At 40.7% G+C, this 25,037-nt stretch overlaps 1 protein-coding gene across 1 annotated transcript in view; it reads right to left on the bottom strand.

Annotated features, from left to right (window-relative positions):
- atp9b (ATPase phospholipid transporting 9B) overlaps positions 1 to 25,037 on the bottom strand; it is a 387,648-nt gene that overhangs the window by 209,327 nt on the left and 153,284 nt on the right. Inside the window, exon 8 of the mRNA XM_063055727.1 lies at positions 11,891 to 11,985. Within this exon, the coding sequence (XP_062911797.1) occupies positions 11,891 to 11,985 (95 nt within the window). The remainder of the gene's footprint in view (positions 1 to 11,890; positions 11,986 to 25,037) is intronic.

The following is a 25,037-nucleotide window of genomic DNA, read 5'->3' on the forward strand; positions in this document are numbered from 1 at the left end:
GACACGGTGCTAACATAAAATAGGAGGCCACAATTATATATTTTTACAGTAAAAATGGAGAGAAGTGACAGATAATAAATCTGTACTCTGAGAGGAGTCAATCACTGGAAGGTGATGAAGGCCAGCTCATAGACAAAATTAAGATGGAGATAGTTCAATATTTGAAAGGTTGAGGAATTGAGGTTTGTGGGTAATCTGACAGAGAGGAGGAGTTGAGGTCAGCATGGATCACAGATTCATACTAAGTGGTGGGACAGGCTTGAGCAGTTTGATCATCCACTCCTGTTCCCATTTTCTTGCGTTCATGATCAATGCATCCCTATGAAAGTGAAACCAATGGGATATATATTATAACAGGCATGATATTGAATGATCAGCATCAGAAGAGATCAACAAATTATTTTGAGAAGAGCTCACAATGATTGAGTGGGTATTTCAAACTGGAACAAATCTTCATTTCTGATGTGATCTTTCAAGAGCAGAGCCATCCGCAGTACCACCAATGCGGCAGAGAGGGCCTCAAGATGGCTGTGGCTCAAAAGAGGGGAGCCATGGAGTCATAAGTAGCTAGCCAACTGGACACAAGCTGGGGTCTGATCAGCCCCGGCTGGGTCACCTGGAAGAGGCTGTATGATGTTGAAAGACTCGAAACACCCAATGATTCCAGGAACATCACTGAAGATGTGTCCAGAAGCATCAATAGATGTATGTACACAGCAGTGTTCGATATGGAAACACTAATCAGAGGTTCTGTAACAATGAGCACAGCAATTCATAAAAGACGCTACGTACTACCTTTCAGTGATCACTCATGGGAAGCATTAGTATATCTGACAAGCCAAGTGAGTCTGGGGGTGGGGGGGGGGAGGCTAGTGTAGGAGATGGCATCCTTATGGAGAAGGAGTAACACACACACACAATGTTTGAGGGACTCGGTAGGTTAGGCAGCATCTATGGAGAGGAATAAGCAGCTACCATTTCAGGCCAAGACCCTTCCTCAGAACAAATGGAGAAGGAATATGATCCAAACCAGCTGCTTAAAAATTTGAACTATGGAATGCAAAATATAGCAATGAATCTCCCTGGGCTGAGGCACTAGTTACCTGCATCCACCTGAGCTAGATAGGAAGTAACACCATACTCTCGCAGTCCAGATCTGGGAGGCTGGCAATGGGGTAGAGACTGTGGTGAGACAGCTTCAGGCATTGTTGTTATAAGGACAGGCCCCTGGACAGGGCAGATACCCTTTGACAGAAGAAAGAGTAGTGGGCAGAGCTTGCTCATTGTCAAAGCCAATGAGGCATTATACTAAACAAGGGTCAGCAACTTTAAATTTCTCGGTGTTATCATTTCAAAGGACCTGTCCTGGCCACAGCATGAAACTGCAATTACAAAGAAAGCACAGAAATGCCTCTACTTCCTTAGAAGTTTACGAAGATTCGGCATGACATCTAATACTTGACAAACTTCTATAGCCGTGTGGTGTAGAGTATATTGACTGGCTGCATTACAGTCTTGTATGGAAACATGAATGCCCTTAGATAGAAAAGTAGACGATGCCGCCCAGTCACCACAGGCAAAGCCCTCACCTCCATTGAGCACATCTATAAGGAGCGTTGTCACAGGAAAGCAGCTTGCTTCCATCATCAGGTATCCCCACCACACAGTTCATGCTCTTCTCACTGCTGCCATCAGGAGGGTGGTACCGGAGCTGCAGGTCTTACACCACCAGGCTCAGGAACAGTTATTACTTCTCAAACATCAGGCTATTATCAGTCCACGGCCTCCTCTATTGCCGCAATGAGGCCACACTCAGGCTGGAGGAGCAACACCTTATATTCCATCTGGGTAGCCCCCAACCTGTTGGCATGAACATCGATTTCTCACATTTCTGGTAATGCCCCCCTCCCTCTCTTTCACCATTCCCATTTCCCTCTCTCACCATATCTCTTTGCCTGCCCATTACCTCCCTCTGGTGCTCCTCCCCCTTCCCTTTCTTCTAGGGCCTTCTGTCCTCTATCAAATTTCCCCCACCCAACCGTTTAACTCTTTCGGCAATCGACTTCCCAGCTCTATACTTCACCCCTCCCTCCTTTTGGTTTCACCTACCACTTTCCATTTCTTCCTTCCCTCCACCCAACCTTCTTACTCTGACTTCTCATCTTTTTTCTCCAGTCCTAACAAAGAGTCTTGACCCGAAATGTTGACAGTTTACTCTTTTCCACAGATGCTACCTGGCCTGCTGAGTTCTTCCAGCACTTTCTGCTTTGCTTGGATTTCCAGCATCAGCAGATTTTCACTTGTTTCTTTTATGGTTGTTAGATTTATTGACTATGCCCACAAGAAAATGAACCTCAGGGCTGTATATGCTGACATACATGTACTGTACTTTGATAATAAAGTTGAACTTTGAATTGTAAAAATATCTCTGGCAGGCAAAAAGCATGCATTGTGTTAATTTTTGTTTTATGTTACTGAAGTTGAAATATTATAACTTAAACATAAAAATATTTAAACTGTTACTTCAATTTAATGTTTTTTAAAGGATAATTTCTGTTCTCTAGTGATTTCCTCATTCAAGTGAATAGAGTCTCAGAACCCCTCTCTTCATCATATGGGTTCGGACAGACAATTTAACGATGTTAATTCATTCTTGAGATCACTTGATTTGAGTAAGACGTTCTCCTAAGGGGTTGTCTATTGGTGGGTCCTCAGGTGGCCGTAGAGGCCATTCTGGGATCCACATATTCTGCAGCAGTACGGACATGAGTAAATGGTGGTTGTGGCTAGTGATTAGGTCTTTTGGCTACTCATGCTCTCCTTTCACAGCTATTGCTCTCATGTACTGCAGCTCCCTCTTGAACAGATTTCTTAAAGGTAACACACATCAAAGTTGCTGGTGAACGCAGCAGGCCAGGCAACATCTCTAGGAAGAGGTGCAGTCGACATTTCAGGCCGAGACCCTTCGTCAGGACTAACTGAAGGAAGAGCTAGTAACAGATTTGAAAGTGGGAAGGGGAGGGGGAGATCCAAAATGATAGGAGAAGACAGGAGGGGGAGGGATGGAGCCAAGAGCTGGACAGGTGATAGGCAAAAGGAATACGAGAGGATCATGGGACAGGAGGTCCGGGAAGAAAGACAAGGAGTGGTGGGGGGGGACCCAGAGGATGGGCAAGGGGTATATTCAGAGGGACCCCTCGTATCCCATCTGTTACTTATTTTTATACACACATTCTTTCTCTCACTCTCCTTTTTCTCCCTCTGTCCCTCTGAATATACCCCTTGCCCATCCTCTGGGTCCCTCCCCCCCAACTCCTTGTCTTTCTTCCCGGACCTCCTGTCCCATGATCCTCTCGTATTCCTTTTGCCTATCACCAGTCCAGCTCTTGGCTCCATCCCTCCCCCTCCTGTCTTCTCCTATCATTTTGGATCTCCCCCTCCCCCTCCCACTTTCAAATCTGTTACTAGCTCTTCCTTCAGTTAGTCCTGACCAAGGGTCTCGGCCTGAAACGTCGACTGCACCTCTTCCTAGAGATGCTGCCTGGCCTGCTGCGTTCACAAGCAACTTTTATGTGTGTTGCTTGAATTTCCAGCATCTGCAGAATTCCTGTTGTTTGCGTTTCTTAAAGGTACATCTGTTGAGTATATTGTCTTCCCAATTTTTAGATGTAATGTTGAATTTCTTCAAGCTGAATTTGATATCATCTTTGAAGCATTTCCTCTGCTATCCGGGGGCTCACTGACCTTCCTCCAGCTTGAAAGTAAAGGATCCGTTTAGGCATTCGGCATCCGAATAACATGACCTAACCATCAGAGTTAGTGTTGCTTTATTGTGGTGGAAATGCTGTTCATGTTGGCCTCCTCCAGTACGCTGGTGTTAGTGCCTCTGTCCTTCTATACGATCTTCAAAATCTTTCATTAGGATCTTTGGTGGTATTGTTCCAGGGCTTGTATGTCTATTTTAGGTGGCCCATGATTCAACACCATACAGTAATGGTTCCTTACAGTAATGGACTGCTTTATAGAGTATGTTTTGTTTGGATCTGTAGGTCATGATCTTCAAATACTTTTTTCCTTACTCTTGCAGAGACTCCACTAGCACTACTCAAGTGGTGGTTGATCTCCAAGTCAATGTCGGCTTTTGATCTCTGAGTCAACCTCTGCTTTTGAAGAGGGAATGCTGGTAAGATAGAGAAAAGTACCTATATTTTTAAGGGCAATATTTTCAACTTTTATTTTCTGATGGGCTGCATAAATGGCTGGTTGGGAAGTTGGTGATATAGGATCTGTGACTTTTGTTTTACTCAAAACAAGACCCAGGGCTCTATATGCCTTGGTAAGAGTGTTCAGAATACATTGGATGTCTTTTGTCAGAGTGTACTCTGACGGCGTTGTCATCCGCATACTGACACTTCAAGATAGAGGTGGTGCTGCCCTTGTTCTTGGTCCTGAACCAGTTGAGGGCTGAAAAGCCTGTTGTCCATTCTATACACAATTCGGATTCCCTGTAGCAGGTCTTGTCTAATGAGGTGCAGGATGGCAGCTACCCAAAGATAACAAATAGTAAGGGCACAATGATATAGCCCTTCTGACTCCTGTCTTAACAGTGAAGAGTTCTGATTCAGCACCACTATTGTTGAGCACTGTGGTTGACATGGCATCATGCAGTAACCTCAGTTTTCATGAGTACTTATCAGACAACCATGTCTTGATAGTATATGCCAGAGAGCTTGGCAGCTATTGTATTAAATGCCTTTGTCAAATCTATGAAGGCCAAGAGCAAGGGTTGTCTTTGTTTACAGCACTTTTCCTGTAACTGGCATGCTGTGAAGATCACGTCTGATATCTCTAGATGGGACAGAAACCACACTGTAATTCAGGGGGTACTTCTGCAGATAATAGAAGTCGGTGTCAAGGATTCAGTAAGTGCAAGCACTTTATTGTTGATGGGGGGAGATGCCCCTGTAATTGCCACAATCTGCCTTGTCTCCCTTCTTGAATGTCATTATCAGAACCTGAGTTCTGAGGGTAGTTGTTCCTTTTCCCAGACTTTCAGGAGGAAGGCATGTATGTGGTGTAGAAGGGTTGGTCCACCTTCCTTGACAATCTCTGCTGGGATCTTGACAGAACCAGTGGCTTTGATGCATTTCAGACTCTTGATGGCATCAGACTATGAAGTTCCCCAATGCCTTCCTTCACAGATCTCTACAGGATTTGGTTAGTAGCCTTTGGTTCAGCATTGCTGTCGTGGTAAAGAAAACCTTGGAAGTGCTCTCTCCATTGATTGTTACTATTCCTCCAATCCTTTAGCAAGTCCTTCCTATCCTTTGAACATGGGGTTTAATCTGAACTAATTTGGAGGTTACAACTGCTTTGGAGGCACTGAAGAACCCTTTTGTCTCACAAAAGTCTGCCAGTACCTGGATTTCTAGGGCTTTCTCAGTACATCAATAATTGTTTAGCTCCCTCACCTTGTGCTGAGCATTTGCCTTGGCTCTGGACTAAGCTTCTCTTTCGGTCTTGCCGCCAATGTCATTCTGTCGGGTACAAAGAGCTTTCCTTTTCTTGGAGATAAGTTATTCCATCACATGTCATTATCATCAAACCAATCCTGACTGATTCAGTCTCTGGGCTCTTAGATTAAGGCAGAATCGGCATTTCAGCAGCTGCACCCATGACTGAGCAGCCCTATTTAGAACCCACTCTACATTACGAAAGCGGCTGGAAAAGGTGCCCTAAAAATAGCCTGCCTTAACCTTCTGACTGGTTTACCGCATCAAGAGGGATCATCATATGCCGTTAGAAACAAAGAAATATGACATTTGGGGCCTAGACTGTGCACACTGATAGCGCAATCAGTGATTGACTAGAGAGGAAAACTGTGATCATAGTCAGAGAACTGAGGAGATGCCAGATTGATATAGCTCTTCTTTCTGAAACCCATCTGGCAGACGAACTGCAATTGAGGGAGGAGAAAGGTGGTTACCACCTTCTTCTGGAAAGGGAAGGCAGCTGACATTATAGTGGTATAGATTATTATTCAAAATTCTGTCCAATTTATCAAACAAATTTGATTTTAGAAAAAAAGTAGATTAAACTCTCATAATTCTCAGACTTGTATAGCTAGAAAGTCTATGGATTGAGAGAGATGACATGTAAAAGTTTGTTTGGGAAGGAGTGATCTTTGTTTATGTATAAGCAATTGAAGGCTGGCTTTCCTGCCTCTCCTCACTTTACAACCCACCTCTGTAAGGAGTTGGCCAATGCTCTCATTGTACATTATGTCCAACAGCACTCTGCCTTTTCTGTTCTTTCTGTTCTTTCAGAAAGAACCGACAAGACAGAGCTGGATTTCGATACTTAAAGAGTAATAATATTCCATTTAGTGTTTCTGGCAGCAACTGATTTCTCCAAATTACACATCACTATTTGGAGAACTGATATCAGACTGCCAGAAGCAATCCATCTTACTTTTGGCTGAAGTGGCTTGGAATTTTTCCTGGTCCAAAGGACTATATAAAAGCAGTGTCATTTTTAGTCAACATAAATTTTTATTTGATATTTTTAATTTTTCATATAGCACAAATGACAGCGATTTTAACAGCACAAAGTTAGCATTAAAATATTCAGATATTTTAAAGAAATAGATGTGTGTACTTTAAGGCATGGTGACATGGAAATAAAAAGTGATTAATTGAAAGCAATAACATGTGGAATAATATTGCGTGTGTTACCAGCAAATGACTTAAAGAAGGTTAGAAAACACAGCTCAGCTTTCCTGGTTACAGGGGTTTTCAGGTGATTTAGGGTGGTGTAACATTACTGGTTAAGGAAACTACTGCAGCTTAGTAGACTGAAATATAAGAAACGTCAAATGAGGTGCTTTAGGTTGAACTAGAAAACAGAACTAGGGAATCTCATTGCTAGGCCTGCATTATATATACTCTAGACAATTTACTAGGTACACTGGTACACCTGTTATTAATGCAAATATCTAATGAACCAATCATGCGGCAGCAACTCAATGCATAAAAACATGCAGACACGGTCAAGAGGATCTACTTTTCCCAAAGAGTGGTGAACCTGTGGAATTTTCTGCCCAATGAAGCAGTGGAGGCTACATCAGTAAATATATTCAAGACAAGGACTTTTGCATAGTAGGGGAATTAAGGGTTATGGGGAAAAGGCAGGTAGGTGGAGATAAGTCCATGGTTAGATCAGCGATGATCTTACTGAATGCCGAAGTAGGCTTGATGGACCAGATGGCCTACTCCTACTTCTTATGTTCTTGTGTTTCAAAAGATTTAGTTGTTGTTCGGACTAAACATCAGAAAGGGATAGAAATGTGATCCACGTGACTTTGACCACGGAATTATTCTGGGGCAGGAAGGGGGCAGTTTGAGTATCTCAGAAACTGTTGATCTCCTGGGATCTGGTATCTAGAATTTACAGAGAATGATGCAATAAACAAAAACATCCAGTGTGTGGCAGTTCTGTGAGCAAGATCACCTTGTTAATGAGAGAGATCAGAGGAAAATAGCCAGACTAGTTCAAGCTGACACGAAGGTGACAGTAACTCAAATAATCACACGTTCCAACAGTGGTATGCAGAAGAGCATCTTTATTAGGTACCTACTGTACCTAATAAACTGGACATAGAGTGTAGCTCCCCAGTCAGAAAATATGCAGGCTCAGTATTACATAGCTTGCTTCACGGTGATGTAAATTTATGATAAAGTTAAATGCAGTGGCCACAACAGCAAATGACATCACAACTGGCAGTGTGATTAATATTGAGGAAGAAAATTCTAGGCTGCTGGAGGTTATCAAAGAACACACAGATCCTGCTGGAGCTCAAATCCTGCATACATTTTTGTCTACCACAATACAGGAAGCATATGCTGACAATGAAAGGGTACTGAGGAGATTTACAAGGATGCTGCCATGATTGTATAATAATAATAAGCAGAGACCAACAAAATAGGAGTCTTTAGAAACAAGGGGACCTGGAAAGACTTAGAGAGTTATGCAAAATTAATTAAGGTCAAGACAGGTGAAAACCCAATTCTCTTAACAATTAGGGTACAAAGATCTGAGCTAATTTGTAGGATGTGGAAAGAGGCAAGAAAAACAATCTGCCTCAAAGAAAGATGGCTAATTTTAACATCTGTAATCTACCTACGTGAGCACTTAAATAGCCCAAATCTGCACAGCTACAGCAAAGGTTCAGAATGTAAGAATAATCTAAATAGCACCCTGGAGTGTCAAGGGCTACTCTTGCGCTGCCATCAAACACATTTACATGGAGCACTGGCATAAGAAAGCAGCATTCATCGTCAGAGACCCCACTACCCAGGCCATGCTCTCATCTCATTGCTTCCATCCGACAGGAGGTACATAAGCTTTGGGTCCCAAATCGACAGGTTCAGGAACAGTTATTACCCTGCAACCACCAGGTTCTGAACCAGTGTGGATAACTTCACTCACCATTACTCTAAACTGATTCAGTAACCTACAGATTTACTTTCAAAAACTCTTCAGAACTCAGTACTATTTTTTTTACTTCCACAATTAATCATCTTCTGCACACTAGCTGCTTGTCAGTCTTCATGTATAATTTTTTTTATATAAATTACATTGTACTTATTTTCCTACAAGTGCCTGCAGGAAAATGAGTATTAAGGTATATATGGTACTGTATGTGTACTTGGATAATAAATTTTACTTTGAACTTTAAACTCAGTATCATTCTATTAAAAAGTTTTTATGACTTGGTTCTATTTTATAACAAAGTAAATGTTTCAAGAGCAAGTGCTTGATTGTAAAACACCTTCAAGTCTTCATTATTCCACAAAGCTTACATAATTAATAAGATTACCAATGAGTAATTGGCTCAAGCACACAGAATACTTCTCATGCTTTGAATGTACTTTGAACCCTCATCTCCCTATCTTAAAGCATCTAGTTAAACAGCATTAACTACTAAGAATGCTTAAATCTATCAGTTGTGCCGACACATTAAATGTCTCTCAAATCACAGGTAGGGTTGGCGACTGTATAGTTAACAATGAATACTTTACTGTAAGTTATGAATAAGTAGCTATAAGAGTAGTTCCAACTTTTCTAGTCTGTAAATGACTTTCTGAATAAAACCATCACCACTTCACAGCACAATTCAGTTTTTTTAATGCAAAGTCCCATTCAGACTTCAAACAATCTGTATGAGGAACTCAGCAGGTGGAGTAGCATCTACAGCAGGAAAGATATTGTCAATATTTTGGGTTAAAACACTGTCTGTATCCCCATTCAAGCCTCACATGCAAAAAAAGGAGGAACAGGCCAGGTAGTATCTATGGGAGATTCATTTCCAGCATTTTGTGTCTTCCTCAAGATCTCCAGCATCTGCAAAATCTGTGTCCCCAGCATTCAAGCTTCACCTGCCTTTGAGAAATAGCATAAGCAAACCCATGCTTTCTTGAGGAGGACAGAGTTCTTAACAGTTCACTAGAATTCTGAAAATAAAGCCACCCTACAGATAGGAAGCTGTTTTTATTTTAGAAAATGCAATTTTAGAAAAATTGCTATTTATGTAATGGCAAAATGACAAATTCTTAAAAGAGTGAGTTCAGACAGCTTCACATAGAACTACAAGTAGATTCAATTAATTATCTGATTGAACACTGCAGTAATGATTTTTTTTTATTTCCCAGCTCAATCTTCATGGGTAATGTATGTTACAGTTTTGCATTGCCAAAAATTTCAAAATGTGGGAAACAATTTCTAAGTAAGTAGGTGGGCACATTGGAGCTACAATGGCTTGCATAACTTAAAAGCCGTTTATAAGCAGCAACGCAGCATCACATAATTCAGATGCCTCAAGCATGGAATAAATTATGTATCCTGCTGGTTATTTATGATATTAATTTCTATTTTAACAACACAAATAATCAAGAAGTTAATGGAAGCAAGTATTTGCACATATATACACATTTGTTTGCATGGTAGAAATGCAATTACATTCTTAAAATATAAGCAATTACTTGACTTCTTGGTTCGCAAGTACAGCAGGAATTTACCCTTTCAGATTTGTTTGCACCATTATACAGCTTTGGATAACATAATGAAGGATAAATTGCTCCTTATCAGTACAGATTGTCAAGCACATATTAACTGGAATTTCAAACAGCTGGACTATAAAATACTTCTAATGCATGATTTTAATCAGTTAGCCATATGTGTTTTGCAAGAAAGCTCTACATTGTGAATACCATTTTCATTTTTGTATTTCAGCTAAAGATCGAGAATACTAATGACACATTAACTGGTCTGGTTACTTCAAGTTAGTTATCTTTTGATCACCAACTGCCTCCTGGTCCTTGAATTGATCACTCCGAATTTAATTGTTCTTCCAATGGCAGATTAGCCTTCAGCTGCCAAGGTCCCAAGCTGTAGTATTCTCCCTCTACACTTCACCATAACACTTTCTTTGAAAGCTTTTTTTTAAAAGCTTCCTTCTTCAACCTTTCCTCATGCCCACAGTGACCCTGTACAAGTTTAGAATGATAACTGCTTCGATAAACTGCCCTGGATTTGAGGTGGTTTAGAAGATTTGTCACACCCTCTTAGATTATACTGATTAATTTCCTTTATCTCCAAGTATTAGTCCCCCTTTCCTTCATATGGTAATCTTTCATTAACAATACAGGCAAGGAACATGCTTCTTCTACCTGTCCATACATTAGTTCTGAATTTTAAAAGGCCCATTCTTTTATATTTACTATCTTGGCAGTCAACAAATTTAAAACAATGTATTTTATTATTTCGTAACATTGTTGATGCCCACATACAAACTAATGGCTGCTTAGTGAACCACTGATGCTCAAGTGTGCAGATACTTCAGGGTGGAGTTTTTTTTAAATCAGTGCTAAACATGGTTAGCTGGCTGCTGATCTTGAAAAGAAAGTAAAATATGAATTTTCCCAGGCAACTATGCCTATACAACATTGCAAGATTGTCTCTGTGAAGGCCTTATGCGTTCAAAGGTACATGATTTGTGGTAACTCAAGGATATCTAGCACAAATTAAGGAAAACTTCAAAGACTTAACTCTTAGAAAATAAAAATAAAATGATATTTGCAAGGATCAAGAACAAAAGGCACGCAGGATAAATGTTACCATCATTCAAATCTAAAGAAAGTTGGAAAAATCCAAAACTCTTGAAAGCCAAAGTCAAAAATCTTGCCAAAGTATAAAAATGTGTTTTTAAACTATCTAGGTATTCCATTAAATTCTTACCAGTTGCTCTCAACCAGTTCACTCCATTCTAGGGGAACATACTCTATGCATTGCTTCAGAGCAGACACAGAAATCTGTGATACAATTCTTCTCCCAAAATAGTCTCTGTGAGGAACATATCCCACTGGCTATTAACAAATAACTCAAAGCAACTTCCAAGATTTCCAGATTCAAACATGGAACTTTCATGGGGTAATCACAGTGAATGCTAATTGTTCCACTGTCACAACTCCTCAATATTTGGGCTAACATTTTTCCCTAAAATCACAGCAGCAATATCTGCAAAACACTAGCTCTGCTCAGCTGACATGCGCCTGACTCAGTCTGAATACTTCGAATCTGCAATACTCTTTGGACACAACAAAATTAAACAACATGTATTCAATAGCCATGCTCGAAACCTTACCAGTTTAAGAAAATCCAATATATAGTTGCACAATACTGTTAACATCTTAAGAAAATCAATTGTCAATCTATAATTTGGCATATAGGAAGAAAACTGAAGCTAACTATTTTATAAAACTATTTATAAAACTGGTGTCATTGTGTCACAAAGCATTTTAACAGCTGGAAATAAAATTAGTATTATACTTACACCCAATGCTGGCAATCTTTGTGTACAACAAACAGCTATCCTAAGCTTCCAGTCCGTTTCACCATCCAGTTGATCAGTACGAATGAAACACGAGCCTTGAAAAATAAACATTTAATTCTGATTATCCTCAACAGTGTAAGCATTTCTTTGGTTGCAATCTCTCAAACTATATTGAAAATAATAAAACACAATTCCATCCCGTACTAATTGAACGGTTGTGGAAGATCCACGGGTCTTTCTGCTTTTCTAGTTCATCAATTTTAATGATATTTTGCATAATAATCATGGAATGCTAGTATTGCAATTAAGTACTTACTGTACCTGGTTTGTATCAGAACAATTTGATGAATATCAAAGAACACTAACTTGTAGAAAGTATCCAAACTGATTACATCCTGGTTCGGTATGGTAAGTCGAATGCAAAGTAATCTGAGAAGCTGCAGAAACCAGTGGACTCAAGGGCACATCCCTCCCTAACATCAATATTATCTTTAGGAGGCACTGCCTTAAGGCAGCAATATCCAAAGATCTGCACCATGCCATGCCACTTTCTTGCAGCAACCATAATGTCAGATCAGAGGCATTCAAGCCTGGTGACCAAGAAAGTTACAAGAGGTCCAGGTCCTATTTCTGGATGCTATCTCACAGACAAAATGTCAATTCCAGACTAAACTTGGATCAATGAAGGATGCTCAACAGTTGTGGCAGGGCTTGAATGCTATCACTTCTTATAACGTAAAATTAAGCAACGCAAGTGACAACTGGGCTTTGCTTCCATGGGCCCAATGGCTTCTATGTTTGCTTTGACCATCAAAACATGGAGAAACCAACATGAAGTTCCAAAGGCCCTGCTGATCCAGTCTCTGAGGCCGACATGCGAGCATCCTTCCAAAGGGTGAACCCACAGAAAGCCATCCGGTCCAGACAGGGTACCTGACCATGTACAAAATTCCTGTACTGATCAACTGGCTAGAGTGTTCACTGAGATATGGAACCTCTCACTTTGGCAGTCTGAGGTATATTCTCAATGCCAAAGAAGATACTGTAACCTCTCTCAATGGCTATCATGCAACTACACTTATATCCACAGTGAAGTGTTTTGAGAGGCTGGTGATGAAATACATCAACTCCTGCCTGAGAAGCAACTTGGATCTGCTTCAAATTGCTTACTGGCACAACAGGTCCACAACAGTGCCATTTCATTAGCTCTTCACTCAACTGTGGAACATCTGGACAGCAAAGATGCACATCTGGATGCTATTACTCGACTGTAGCTCCGCATTCAATACTATCATCCCCTCAAAACTAATCAATACACTTCAAGACCTTGGCCTCAAATACTTCCTTGTGCAATTGAATCCTCGATTACTTCATTTATAGCCTCCAGTCGGTTCAGATTGGCAACATCTCATAACCTCCATCAGCACAGGCACACAAGGCTATGTGCTTGGCCCCTAGCTCGATTTGGTTTACACAGTTAGGGCATACTCTGGAGTGATGAAAACGTAGCAAATAATATCTTCAACAGCAATCAGTCTTCAGTTCTGAAAGTGGATTGTAGATTGAATTTAAAATGTAGATCTGAACAATGGTATTCTTGGAGCTGCATACTGGGGTCGATTGGAAACTAAGAAACATCCCATTGATCTGAGATGCATGAATGCAGCTCGGAGAGCAGATATTAACATTCAATTTAGGGTGCCTTGAATGTTGGTGTGAAGATCTAGGTGTTTATATGTAACTCAAAAGCAGTATGAATGCTTCTAGAGAATTGTCCTGTTGTCACCTTTGATCTTTAGCATACAAAAATGTGATGTTATGTTGGGTCAGGGAGCCTCTACCAACAGTGTCTTCATGAGAATGCCTGCTTATTGTGCTGAATAAAAACTTCTATATCACCAGTTCAGTGTTTCTCTGGTGACTTCGATCACAATCACAACATTTATGACTGTGCGGCCAAGCACAGCTCCAATGGTTAGTTGGAGTGTTGCGCAGGCGCAGTTGAAGCATTCCCGCACAGGTCCAGTGAAGAGCTTTAAAAATCCAGTCTCCATAAAGGAGTACCACCATCTAGTGGAGCAGTCATCATGGGAGCAGTCGTTGTGGGAGTGGTCTGAGTCAGAATGGCTCAACAGGGCTTCGGCAAGAACAGGCAGAGTCCAGGCAAATAGGTATGTTCATTCCTCATCTCTTTTTTTCTTATTTAACTCTTGAAAGAATAGAAGGTATGACTACAGGGTGCACCCCAAGCTCTGTCCGCCAGAAGCAGAATCTCCCAGTGGCCACCTATTTTAGATCTACTTCCCACTCCCAAATGTCAATTCATTGCCGCCTCTACTGTCACAATGAGGTCACACTCAGATTGGAGGAACAACACCTTATATTCCGTCTGGGTAGCCTCCAACCTGATGGCATGAACATCGAATTCTCAAACTTCCGACAATGCATCCCCACATCCCCACCCCAAAAATTTCTCATCTCCTTTTCCCTCCCTCACCTTATCCCCCTCCTCTGATGCTCCTCCCTCCCTTTTCTTTCTTCCATGGCCTTCTGTCCTCTCCTATCAGACTCTCCCTTCTCCAGCCCTGTATCTCTTTCACTAATCAATTTCCCAGCTCTTTATTTCATCCCTCCCCCTCCTCTCCTATCACCTTCTGTTTATCTTTCCCCTCCAGCCACGCGACAGTGAGTATAGGAATAGAATGAGGTGGCAGATAAATGCACGGCTGAAGAATTGGAACAGGATGCAGGGATTCTGATTTCTGGATAATTGGGACCTCTTCAGGGGCAGCTGTGACCTGTATAAAAGGGATGGGTAGCACTTGAATCCAAGGAGGACGAATATTCTTGTGGGCAGGTTTACTAGAGCTGTTGGGAGTAGTTTAAACTAATATGCAGGGGATAAGAACCAGTATGATAGAACTGAGGATGCTAGCAGGTTTACAAGAAGATGATGGGCGTTAACATGAAAGTAAGGAAGGACAAGCCAATGAATGGGTACAAATGCAGACAGAGCAAAGAGTTAAATTGTACCACAGAGGCAAGATTCAAAAGGGCAAAGAATGCAGGACTCTTTCGTACTCTTTAGTTTTATTATAACTTATAGTCATTTGTTATGCCTGCACTGCACTACTGCCAGAAAATGTCAGTGACAATAAACCTGATTATGATTAAGAGTCTTGGCCTGAAATAGCGAATGTTCATTTTCCTCCATATATCTATTTATTTATTGAGATAGAATAGGTCCTTCCGGCCCTTTGAGCCACACCACTCAGCACTCCCAATTTAACCCTAGCATAATCACAGGACAATTTACCATGACCACTTAACCTACCAAATGGTACGCCTTTTGACTGTGGGAAGAAATTGGAGTACCCGGAGGAAACCCACACGGTCACAGGGAGAAAAACAAAGAAATGCCTTACACATAGCAGCAGGAATTGAACCCGGGTAGCTGGTACTATAAAGCAATGTGCTACGCATTACACTACCATGCTGACCTGCAAGTTCCTCCAGAATTGTGTGTGCAGATATAAATATGGAATTTCTCTTTTGGTAATTGTCTCATTTCTTATAAAACTTTTATAGAATTTGTATAATTTGTTAAAAGAGCTTTGACCAGCGGCTAATCCGGACATCAAAAGTTTGGAAAGGACAGGACTTCAATCGGGTCCACTGCCTGAGGATAAAAGGCAGCAGTGGGTCGGGCAGCAAAGAACAGCTTTGACCAGCGGTCAATCGGTGTTTCGGATTGATTAGGAAGAGCAAGTTAAAAGAAGGTAGGGGCAAGCGCAGCAGTCATCATCTGAGTGGACACAGTCAGAGTGGTGATCTTGAGGCTTTAGCTCTTCGAGGTTTCTGTGAAGAGAGGTTTCAGGCACAGAAAGCCAAGGGAAGAACAGCTCAAGTTTATTTCCTTCTCTTCTTTATATCTGCTCAGCTAGGACAGTAGAGATACCAGGTAGTATAGTGAAATGTACCTCTTGAAGAATGTGGGAAAGCAGGGAAACCTCCAGTGTCCCTGACGACTACAACTGCAAGAGGTGCATCCACCTGCACCTTCCAACAAACCACATTAAGGATTATTTGGGAGGCTGAGGGGGTGATGGTGCAGGACGCAGTAAACTGGGTGACAATTAGGGAGGGGAAAGTGGTTAAGGAACCAGTACAGAGGATCCCTGTGGCCATGCCCCTCAACAAAAGGTATAACACTTTGGATACTGTCGGGGAAGGTGGGGGGGTGGGTGGATGACCTAACAGAGGGAAGTCATAGTGGTCAGGTCTCTGGCACTGAATCTGCCTCTGTGACTCAGAAGGGAAGGGGGAAGAAGAGGCAAGCTGTGGTGATAGGGGATTCATTAGTTAGGGAAACAGACAGGAGGCTCTATGGATGAGAACAAAATTCCTGGATGGTATGTTCCCTCCCAGGTGTCTGGGTCTGGGATATCTCGGATCAAATCCTCAGCATTCTTAAGCAGGAGGGTGAACAGCCAGAAGTCGTGGTCCATGTAAGTACCAACAACATGGGTAGGACAAGTGACAAGGTTCTGCATATGGAATTCAGGGAGTTAGGTGCTAAGTTAAACAGCAGGACCACCAGCATTTTGATCACAGGATTGCTATCCACGTCGATGCTAGAGAAGCCAGAACTAGAAAGATTATACAGTTTAATACATGGCTAAGGAGTTGGTGTCGGAGGGCAGAAGATTTTTGGATCATTGGGCCCTCTTTTAGGGAAGCAGGGACCTGCGCAGAAGGGACGGTTTGCACCTGAACTGGAGGGGGACTAATACCCTAGTGGGAAGGTTTAATGCTACATGGTGGGGTTTAAACTAGAGTTGCAGGGTGAAGGAAACCAGAGTACCAGAACAATTAGTTGGGAGGCTGGGAGGCAGATGCTGGAAAGACCACACACAAAGTTAGGAATCAGAAGGTTGAACATGGTGCTATTCGTATCCTGAGCTGCCTATATTTCAATTCAAGTAGTGTCATAGGAAAGGCAGCTAACAGCACTGAAGAATAGGTAGCTGGCTTACAAACAGAGGCAACGTGCAGTGAGGAGATGCTGCTGATAGAGCAAGATTGCAGTCAACAGGATGAGCTGCAACGTAAAAAGCGGACAAAATTGAGAAGGGTGATTACAGGTCTGAAGGTGTTGTACTTGAATGCGCATAGTTTATGGAATAAGGTTGATGAACTTACAACACAGTTGCAGATTGGCAGGTATGATATTGTGGGCTAAATCATGGCTGAAAGATTATAGCTGGGAGCTTAATATCCAAAAATACACAGTGTATGGAGAGGACTGGCAGGAAGGCAGAGGGGGTGGTGTTGCTCTGCTGGTAAAAACTGAAACAGATCATTAGAAAGAGGTGATATAGGGTCAGCAGGTGTTGGATCATTGTGGATAGTGCTAAGGAACTATCGGAGTGCTAAGCAACTGACGGGAGTTGTATACAGGCCCCCAAACAGTAGGATGTGGCTTACAAATTACAACGGGAGATAGAAAACGTATGCCAAAAGAGCAATGTTACAATAGTCACGTGGGACTTCAATATGCAGGTAGATTGGGAAAATCATGTTGGTGCCGAAATACAGGACGGGGAATTTCTAGAGTGCCTATGAGATGGCTTTTTAGAACAGCTTGTGGTTGAGTCCACTAGAGGATCAGCTATTCTAGATGGGTGTTGTGCAATGAACCAAAATTGATTAGAGAGCTGAAGGTAAAAGAACCCTTAGAGGCAAGTGATCATAATATGATCGAATTCACCCTGAAATCTGAGAAGGAGAAGCAAAAGTTAGGTGTACCAGTATTACAGTGAAATACAGGGAAGTACAAAGGCACGAGAGAGGAGTGAGTCAAAATTGATTGGAAAAGATCACTGGCAGGGATGAGGGCAGAGCAGCAATGGCTGGAATTTCTGGAAGCAACTCAGAAGGCACAGATATATAGTATACATCCCAAAGAGGAAGAGGTATTCTAAAGGAAAGATGACACAATCATGGCTAACAAGAGAAGTCAAAGCCAACATAAAAGCCAATGGAAGAGCATATAATAGAGCAAATATTAGTGGTAAGTTAAGAGGACTGGAAAACTCTTAAAAACCAACAGAAGGCAACTAAAAAAAATTAGGGTGAAGATGGAATATGAAAATAAGCTAGTCAATAATATTAAAGAGGACACCAAAAGTTTCTTCAGGTACAAAGTGTAAAGGAGAGGCAAGAGTGGATATCAGACAGCAGGCAAATGATGCTGAAGAGGTAGTAACAGGGGACAATGAAATGGCAAACAAACTGAATAAGTATTTTGCATCAGTCTTCACTGTGGAAGATATTAGCAGTATGAGGGAAGTTCTAGGTGTCGGGGGCATGAAATGCATGAAGTTACCCTAACAAGAGAGAAGGTTCTTGGGAAACTGAAAGGTCTGAAAGTAGATAAGTCACCTGGAGCAGATGGTGTACACCCCAGGTTCTGAAAGAGGTGGCTGAAGAGATCTTGGAGGCATTAGTAATGATCGTTCAAGAATCACTAGATTCTGGAATGGTTCTAGAAGAATGGGAAATTGCAAATGTCACTCCATTCTTCAAGAAGGGAGAGAGGCAGAAGAAAGGAAACTATAGGCCAATTAGTCTGATCTCAGTGGTTGGGAAGATGTTTGAGTCAATAATTAAGGATGAGGCCTAAGAGTACTTGAAGGCGCATGACAAAATAGGCCACAGTCAGCATGATTTTCTCAAGGGAAAAACTTGCTTGTCAAACCTGTTGGAATTCTTTGAAGAAATAACAAGGATAGACAAAGGAGAATCAGTTGCTGTTGTGTACTTGGATTTTCAGAAGGCCTTTGACAAGGTGCCACATGAGGCTGTTTCACAAGCCCATGCTATTACAGGAAAGATTCTAGCATGGATAACACAGAGGCTGATTTGCAGGAGACAAAGAGTGGGAATAAAGGGAGTCTTTTCTGGCTGGCCACCGGTGACTTGTGGTGTTCCATAGGGGCCTGTGATGGATTAATTCTTTTTATGTTATATGTCAATGCTTTGCATGACGAAACTGTGGGCCTTGTTGGAAAGTTTGCAGACGATATGAAGATAAGTGGAAGGGCATGTAGTTTGAGGAAGTAGAGAGGTCGCAGAAGGACTTGGACAGATTAGAACAGTGGTCCCCAACCACCGGGCCGCGAGGAAACAATATGATTTGGCGATATGAACCGATATGAGTCAGCTGCACCTTTCCTCATTCTGTCACGCCCACTGCTGAACTTGAACTCACACGAGGTCTGCAAGAATATTGTCAATATTAAACCGGTCCACGGTGCACGAAAGGTTGGGGACCCCTGGATTTGAAGAATGGGCAAAGAAGTGGCAGATGGAATAGAGTGTCAGGCAGTGTATGGTCTTGCACTTTGGTAGAAGAAATGAAAGGGTTGACTATATTCTGAATGAAGAGAAAATACAAAAATACAGATACAAAGGGACTTGGGAGCCCTTGTGCAAAATTCCCTAAAGGTTAATTTCCAGGTTGAGTCTATGGTGAGGAAGGCAAATGCAATGTTATCATTCATTTCAAGAGGATTAGAATATAAAAGCAAGGATGTCATGTTGAGACTTTATATAAAGCATTGGTGTGGCCTCACTTAGAGTACTGTGTGCAGGTTTGGGCCCCTTAGCTAAGAAAGGATGTGCTGAAATTGGAGAGGGTTCAAAGGAGGTTCATGAAAATGATTCCAGGATTGAATAGCTTGTCATATGAAGAGCATTTGATGGCTCTAGGCCTATATTCACTGGAATTCAGAAGAATGAGGGCTGACCCTCATTGAAACCTATCGAATGATGAAAAGCCTTGATAGAGTGGATGTGGAAAGGACTTTCCTATGGTGGGACAGTCTAAGACCAGAAGACACAGCTTCAGAATAGAGGGACATCCTTTTAGAATGGCGCTAAGGAGGAAGTGCTTTAGCCAGAGAGTGGCGAATCTGTGGAACAGGCAGCCATGGATGCCAAATCTTTATGTATATTTAAGGGAGAGGCTGATAGATTCCTGATTGGTTAGGGCATGAAAGGGAAAAGGGAGAAGGCAGAAGATTGGGGTTGAGAGGAAAACTGGATCAGCCATGATGAAATGGCAGAGCAGACTTAGTGGACCAAATGGCGTAATTGTGCTCCTGTATCTTATGGTCTAATTTGTTTTGTGAATGCTGCTTGTATGATGCTATATGCCTGAGATACTGCTTTTTGTTTTGTCATTGCACCTGTATATACATGTATTTTGCTCAACTTTTGACTTTGAAGCACATTAATCAACCAAATTTAAATTGCTTATATTAGTATTAGATACTTGAGTAAAAGCTTCCCAATCTCAGCTTGCTTAGGGTCAATTTCAAACTTTACCTAGTAAAAACTGTTGAACCCCAAATGTACAAAGACAATTTTATAGCTTTTCAGAAATATTTATAAGATCACTGAGGTTCCAGCATTCCACTTAATTGCAGAAAAATGTCTGAACCCAGAAGCAGCTGATGAAGCAGAAGCATATCAAAAGAGAAATGAACAAATCTGACAACAATGTACAGAAGACATTGAATTATATCAAGTTAACATTCTCCCAGCTAACCTAAAGACTCACTGAAGGTGTGGAAGAGTTGTTCCTAAAAGAATCAATTGCTGAAAAACCAGGTGCATTACACAGTGGACACTTCTTGATACAATTCTTTTGGATTTAATGGAGAGATCTGGTTTAAACAACATATCAGAACTCTACTTGCAGCTTACTTAAGAAATTCTATCAATCATACTGAAAACGTGGCCTTAAATATTGATTGCTTTATAGTGCAACATGCAAACTCCAATGGCTAAACAAATAAGTTTACTTTTTAAAAAATGATTTTTTTTAAAAAAGGACATAAATTTTAACTCAGCAACTAAAGGCAATCTGGTAAACTATTTCCAAACTATTGTACATTATCAACACTTCATGAATCAGAGAAAAAAAACTGGGATGTTACCACAAAGCAGTGTGTGTTGGCAAGACAGCAAAGCATAGGTTCTCTTTTATACAAAAAAGGGAATTAATACCTTCAACAATAAAAACAGAAAATACTGGAAACATTCAATAGGTCAGGCAGCATCTGTGGAATGAGATACAGTTCACATTTCAGGTCCTAACCCCTTCGTCACAACTCCTTCACTAAATTGCTTCAAAATGGATACTGATAAACTGCAAGCCCATATTGAAAAGAAATGGGCTCCTGACACAAGGCAAGTCATGTATTGAAGTCAACATGCAAATGCACGTAATCTTGCATTCACGATACACGGTACTTTGCTAAACTATGACCCCTCCCCTCATCAAAAATATGGTAAAACCGAACATGCCTTCAATGTACAATCAGCTTCAACTCATTTGAACAATTGCAGGCATGGTGGAAGAAAGCCAACACATCTCAAACTATTCACAAATCAGTGGATATCATGAAGTGACGTTCTACATCAATGGCATTCAAGCAGCACAATGCAAATGAGCCAACTGGCACTCATATCAATAGCTCATTGATACCATTGTTCAAATGTGCCAAAGTGGCAGTAGACACCATTCCTATAAACTGAGTGACTCTGACAGCAGCCCATAGTTTTTAACACAAAACTAACAATGACAATGCAGCGAGAACACCAGCAGCAGCACTTCATTTAGTTCACCTGCGCAAAGTTCAATATATCAGTTGTTACATATATCCAGCAAAAATCCAGCATTCAGCAAACAAACTGGGTTGGATTACTAACATCTCAATAGAAAGCAGAACATCTCAATCCCACAAAATTCAAAAGAAGCCATGATCACATATTCCACAATCTTTTCTGAAAAGCATGAAACTGCTTCACAGGGGATATGCCTGCTGGGAGCTATATTTTGTGTGGGGAAACTCTTCTAATTCTCTCATTACTGTGGAGATGTTCCAATATTTTCCCTTCATTGGACTAACATGGCTTTCAAAGTAGCCATGCAGTTGTAGAAAAGCAGAAATTCATTGTTAACTATCTCTAACAAAGTTCAAACTCTAACCAGATTTTAACCAGCAAAATTATTATTTCTATTTGAAGTGATTAGTACCACTAAACAAAGATGAGTTTACTGATAGCATTTTCTCCCGACATTCCAGCATTTTTGCCATGTTTATTTTCTACTAATAGCAAACAAAGCAATGTCAGAACCTGAGATTATCATGACTGTCACAACACGGAACAAAAGGGCAAAAATAAATGTAGCAATGCTCCAGGAAGGGGTTTTAAAAATTAGGCACTCTTAGATATACTTTAGTTATGTTGGGGAGTTCTCTGTAAATTTCATTATGGAATATGCTAAATTTGAAATAATGGTTTCTGTAAATTGAAAATCTTAGCCACGATTTCAATGCATTGAAAACAGCAATATTCTTAATACACTTTCAATAACGTCATGTCTGAATTTACTCTATCCCAAAAAGCAGAATCGATCACATTACAATTTGTCAGCACTTCACTGTGTACAAATTTCCTTGTATATTGTTGCTGTTCTTCACATCAGTTAACACTACAAATGATTCTTATTTTCAGAAGGTACAAAACCATCAGAAATGAAAATAAAGTAGGAATGGCATAACAAATTATTTAGCCTCCATAGGAGAAATGATATTCCAAATGTTCACGCTTCAACAGATCTGAATCAATGCAAACTATTCTTCTTTCCAGATGCTAACCAGTCATACATGCATATGTAGTATCCATCTTTAAATAAAAGTATTTCTGTAATTTCACATTTTACCCTGCATCGAAGGAGATGGGTGGAGGGATGCATTAGGAGTTTCAAATTCCACGCTTAGATAGAGCAGTTTTTCGCGAATATTTTTGAAAGGAACTTGGATTTAGAAAAATGTGCACCCTTCCTTGAGTTACAATAATAAAAATGACAGATTCAAAAATCCAAGTGAATTGAAATACCTATCTTTTTGTTCATTGTGATTAAAACCACAAGAAAAAACAGACTCAGAAGTGAATCATCCAGGTTGATTCCTCTTACTTTATTGGAAATGATATGAGGCTAGATAGGAAACAATTATGAATTAAATTATTTTACATTTTAACATAAAATGCTGATTATGAACAAAATAGCAAATAAATTTGTAACTGTTGTAAATACTCAGGTTAAATAACATGTATGGAGAAAGGAACAACTAATATTTCAGGTCAATGACATTTCATCAGTAATTTAAATACACATTTGCTCCAACTGTATTAGAATGACATTAGTTCAGACTACAAACAACTTGCTCTAACACACCCTCTTCTCTGAAAAGCATCAACTTGTAATACGCTATTGTCGATAGCAGCAATGAAGTCACTTGCAATTAGAAGCTAAAATGTGCACCTCATTCCCCCCCCTTTTAAAACTCTCTTCAAAATTCACTGCAAAGCTAAAAGCCTTCCACAACAATTATGGGAAGACTTTCCGTGATCACCATTATTGAGATGATAACCTCTACAAAATCATAAAGCTAATACAATGTCATGTGGCCTCAGAAGCATAATTAAACTTGAAAATCATAAGTGGCTTTGGTGAAACCCTACCCTTCCATGGGCAATCTTGTGGTAGTTTCGGCCGATAGAAACATGACAATGATCTCTTCTCCACAATTTATGAAAAAAAAAATTACTAGGTTAGAACTATCAGGAAAAACTGCATATATTGATAAATACCTTTCTGGCTCTGAAAAATCAAATTTACAAACATTGAACCTCACCCTTGAAGACTGATGTAGATAATTTTAAACTTAAGGGAGACTCATCAAAAACTAGCCTACTGGCAATGGGTTCCAGGGACCCACCACCCCCTGTAAAAATCCTACTTTTAATATCTCCCCTAAACCTTCCCTCCACTCACCTTAAACAAATGTTCTTTGCTGCTTTTGGAGAAAGGTGCTGACTGTCCACTCTATCTAGGCCTCTCTTAAGCTTATATACCTCTTTCAAGTTGCCTCTCATGCTTTGTCACTCCAAAAAGAAAAGCCCTAGCAGACTTAACCTTTCCTTATAAGACATGTTGTCTAATTCTGGGAGCATTCTGGTAAATCTCCTCTGCACCCTCATGAAAGCTTCCATATCCTTCCTATAATGAAGTAACAAGAACTGAACACAATATTCCAAGTGTGGTCTAACCAGAGTTTCACAGAGCTGCAACATTACCTCACACATCTTAAACTCAATCCCCTAATGAAAGCAGGCATATACACCTCTGTACCACCCTATCAACTTGTGCAGCAACAATGAGGGATCTTTGGACCTGCACCTCAAAATCCCTCTGTTACTGCAAAGGAAAACGAGTGGAGTTTGACAAAGTAAGGATACTCCTTGCAGGTTCAATCCTAATTGTTTTGTGGGAGGAGGTGATAGGGAGTTTGGGGGGGAAGGAAAGGAGCAAATATTTCTTTACCTGTGTTCTTGTGTACTCTTATCCTGCTCCCTTTACTAAAACAAAAGATACAGTTGATAACCGTCTTTAAGAGCTTTCCTGCCAAACACCTGGGAGAGTTAAACATTACAAGTTTTCTCACATGCAGAGGGCAATCAAGTTTTCTCCCCTTTCAGCGATCAGTGAATGCTGTGGTATTTACCATCTTGGTCCAGTATACTGAAAGTAGTTGGAAGTTCAGCGAGTGAATTATGTTGAGGCCATAATCAATCTGGCTCACTCTGATTTTGAATTGTAGGCACTTCTAACAACTACTTTATCAGTTGTTGGCACATCCACATCAACATATTTCCCGTTTTGGATGATAGTATTTACAAACAATCGTACACCATCTTATCCAATCAGACACCAAAAGAGTATTACTGAACAGCACAGTCTGAACCAGGAATTGAATTAGAACAGCAAATTCAATTTCACATCAAGTGCAAAGCTCAAAACATGGGGAAAAATAAACATTCTTTCCATCTGCAAAAATAATTATACTTTGAAGGACTAAGGTTTCATTTATTCATTTAATTTTCTCATGCTTGTGGATGTGCCTGGCAGTAATTAAGACTTCACATGCTCAATGGATTACTTTGATTAATATCATCAAAATTATGTGCAGCGTCGTATAATGTAGGCGATCATGGTCTTTCCATGACC

Source organism: Mobula hypostoma, chromosome 1 (genome assembly GCF_963921235.1).
Source record: "Mobula hypostoma chromosome 1, sMobHyp1.1, whole genome shotgun sequence".
Lineage (NCBI taxonomy): Eukaryota > Metazoa > Chordata > Chondrichthyes > Myliobatiformes > Myliobatidae > Mobula > Mobula hypostoma.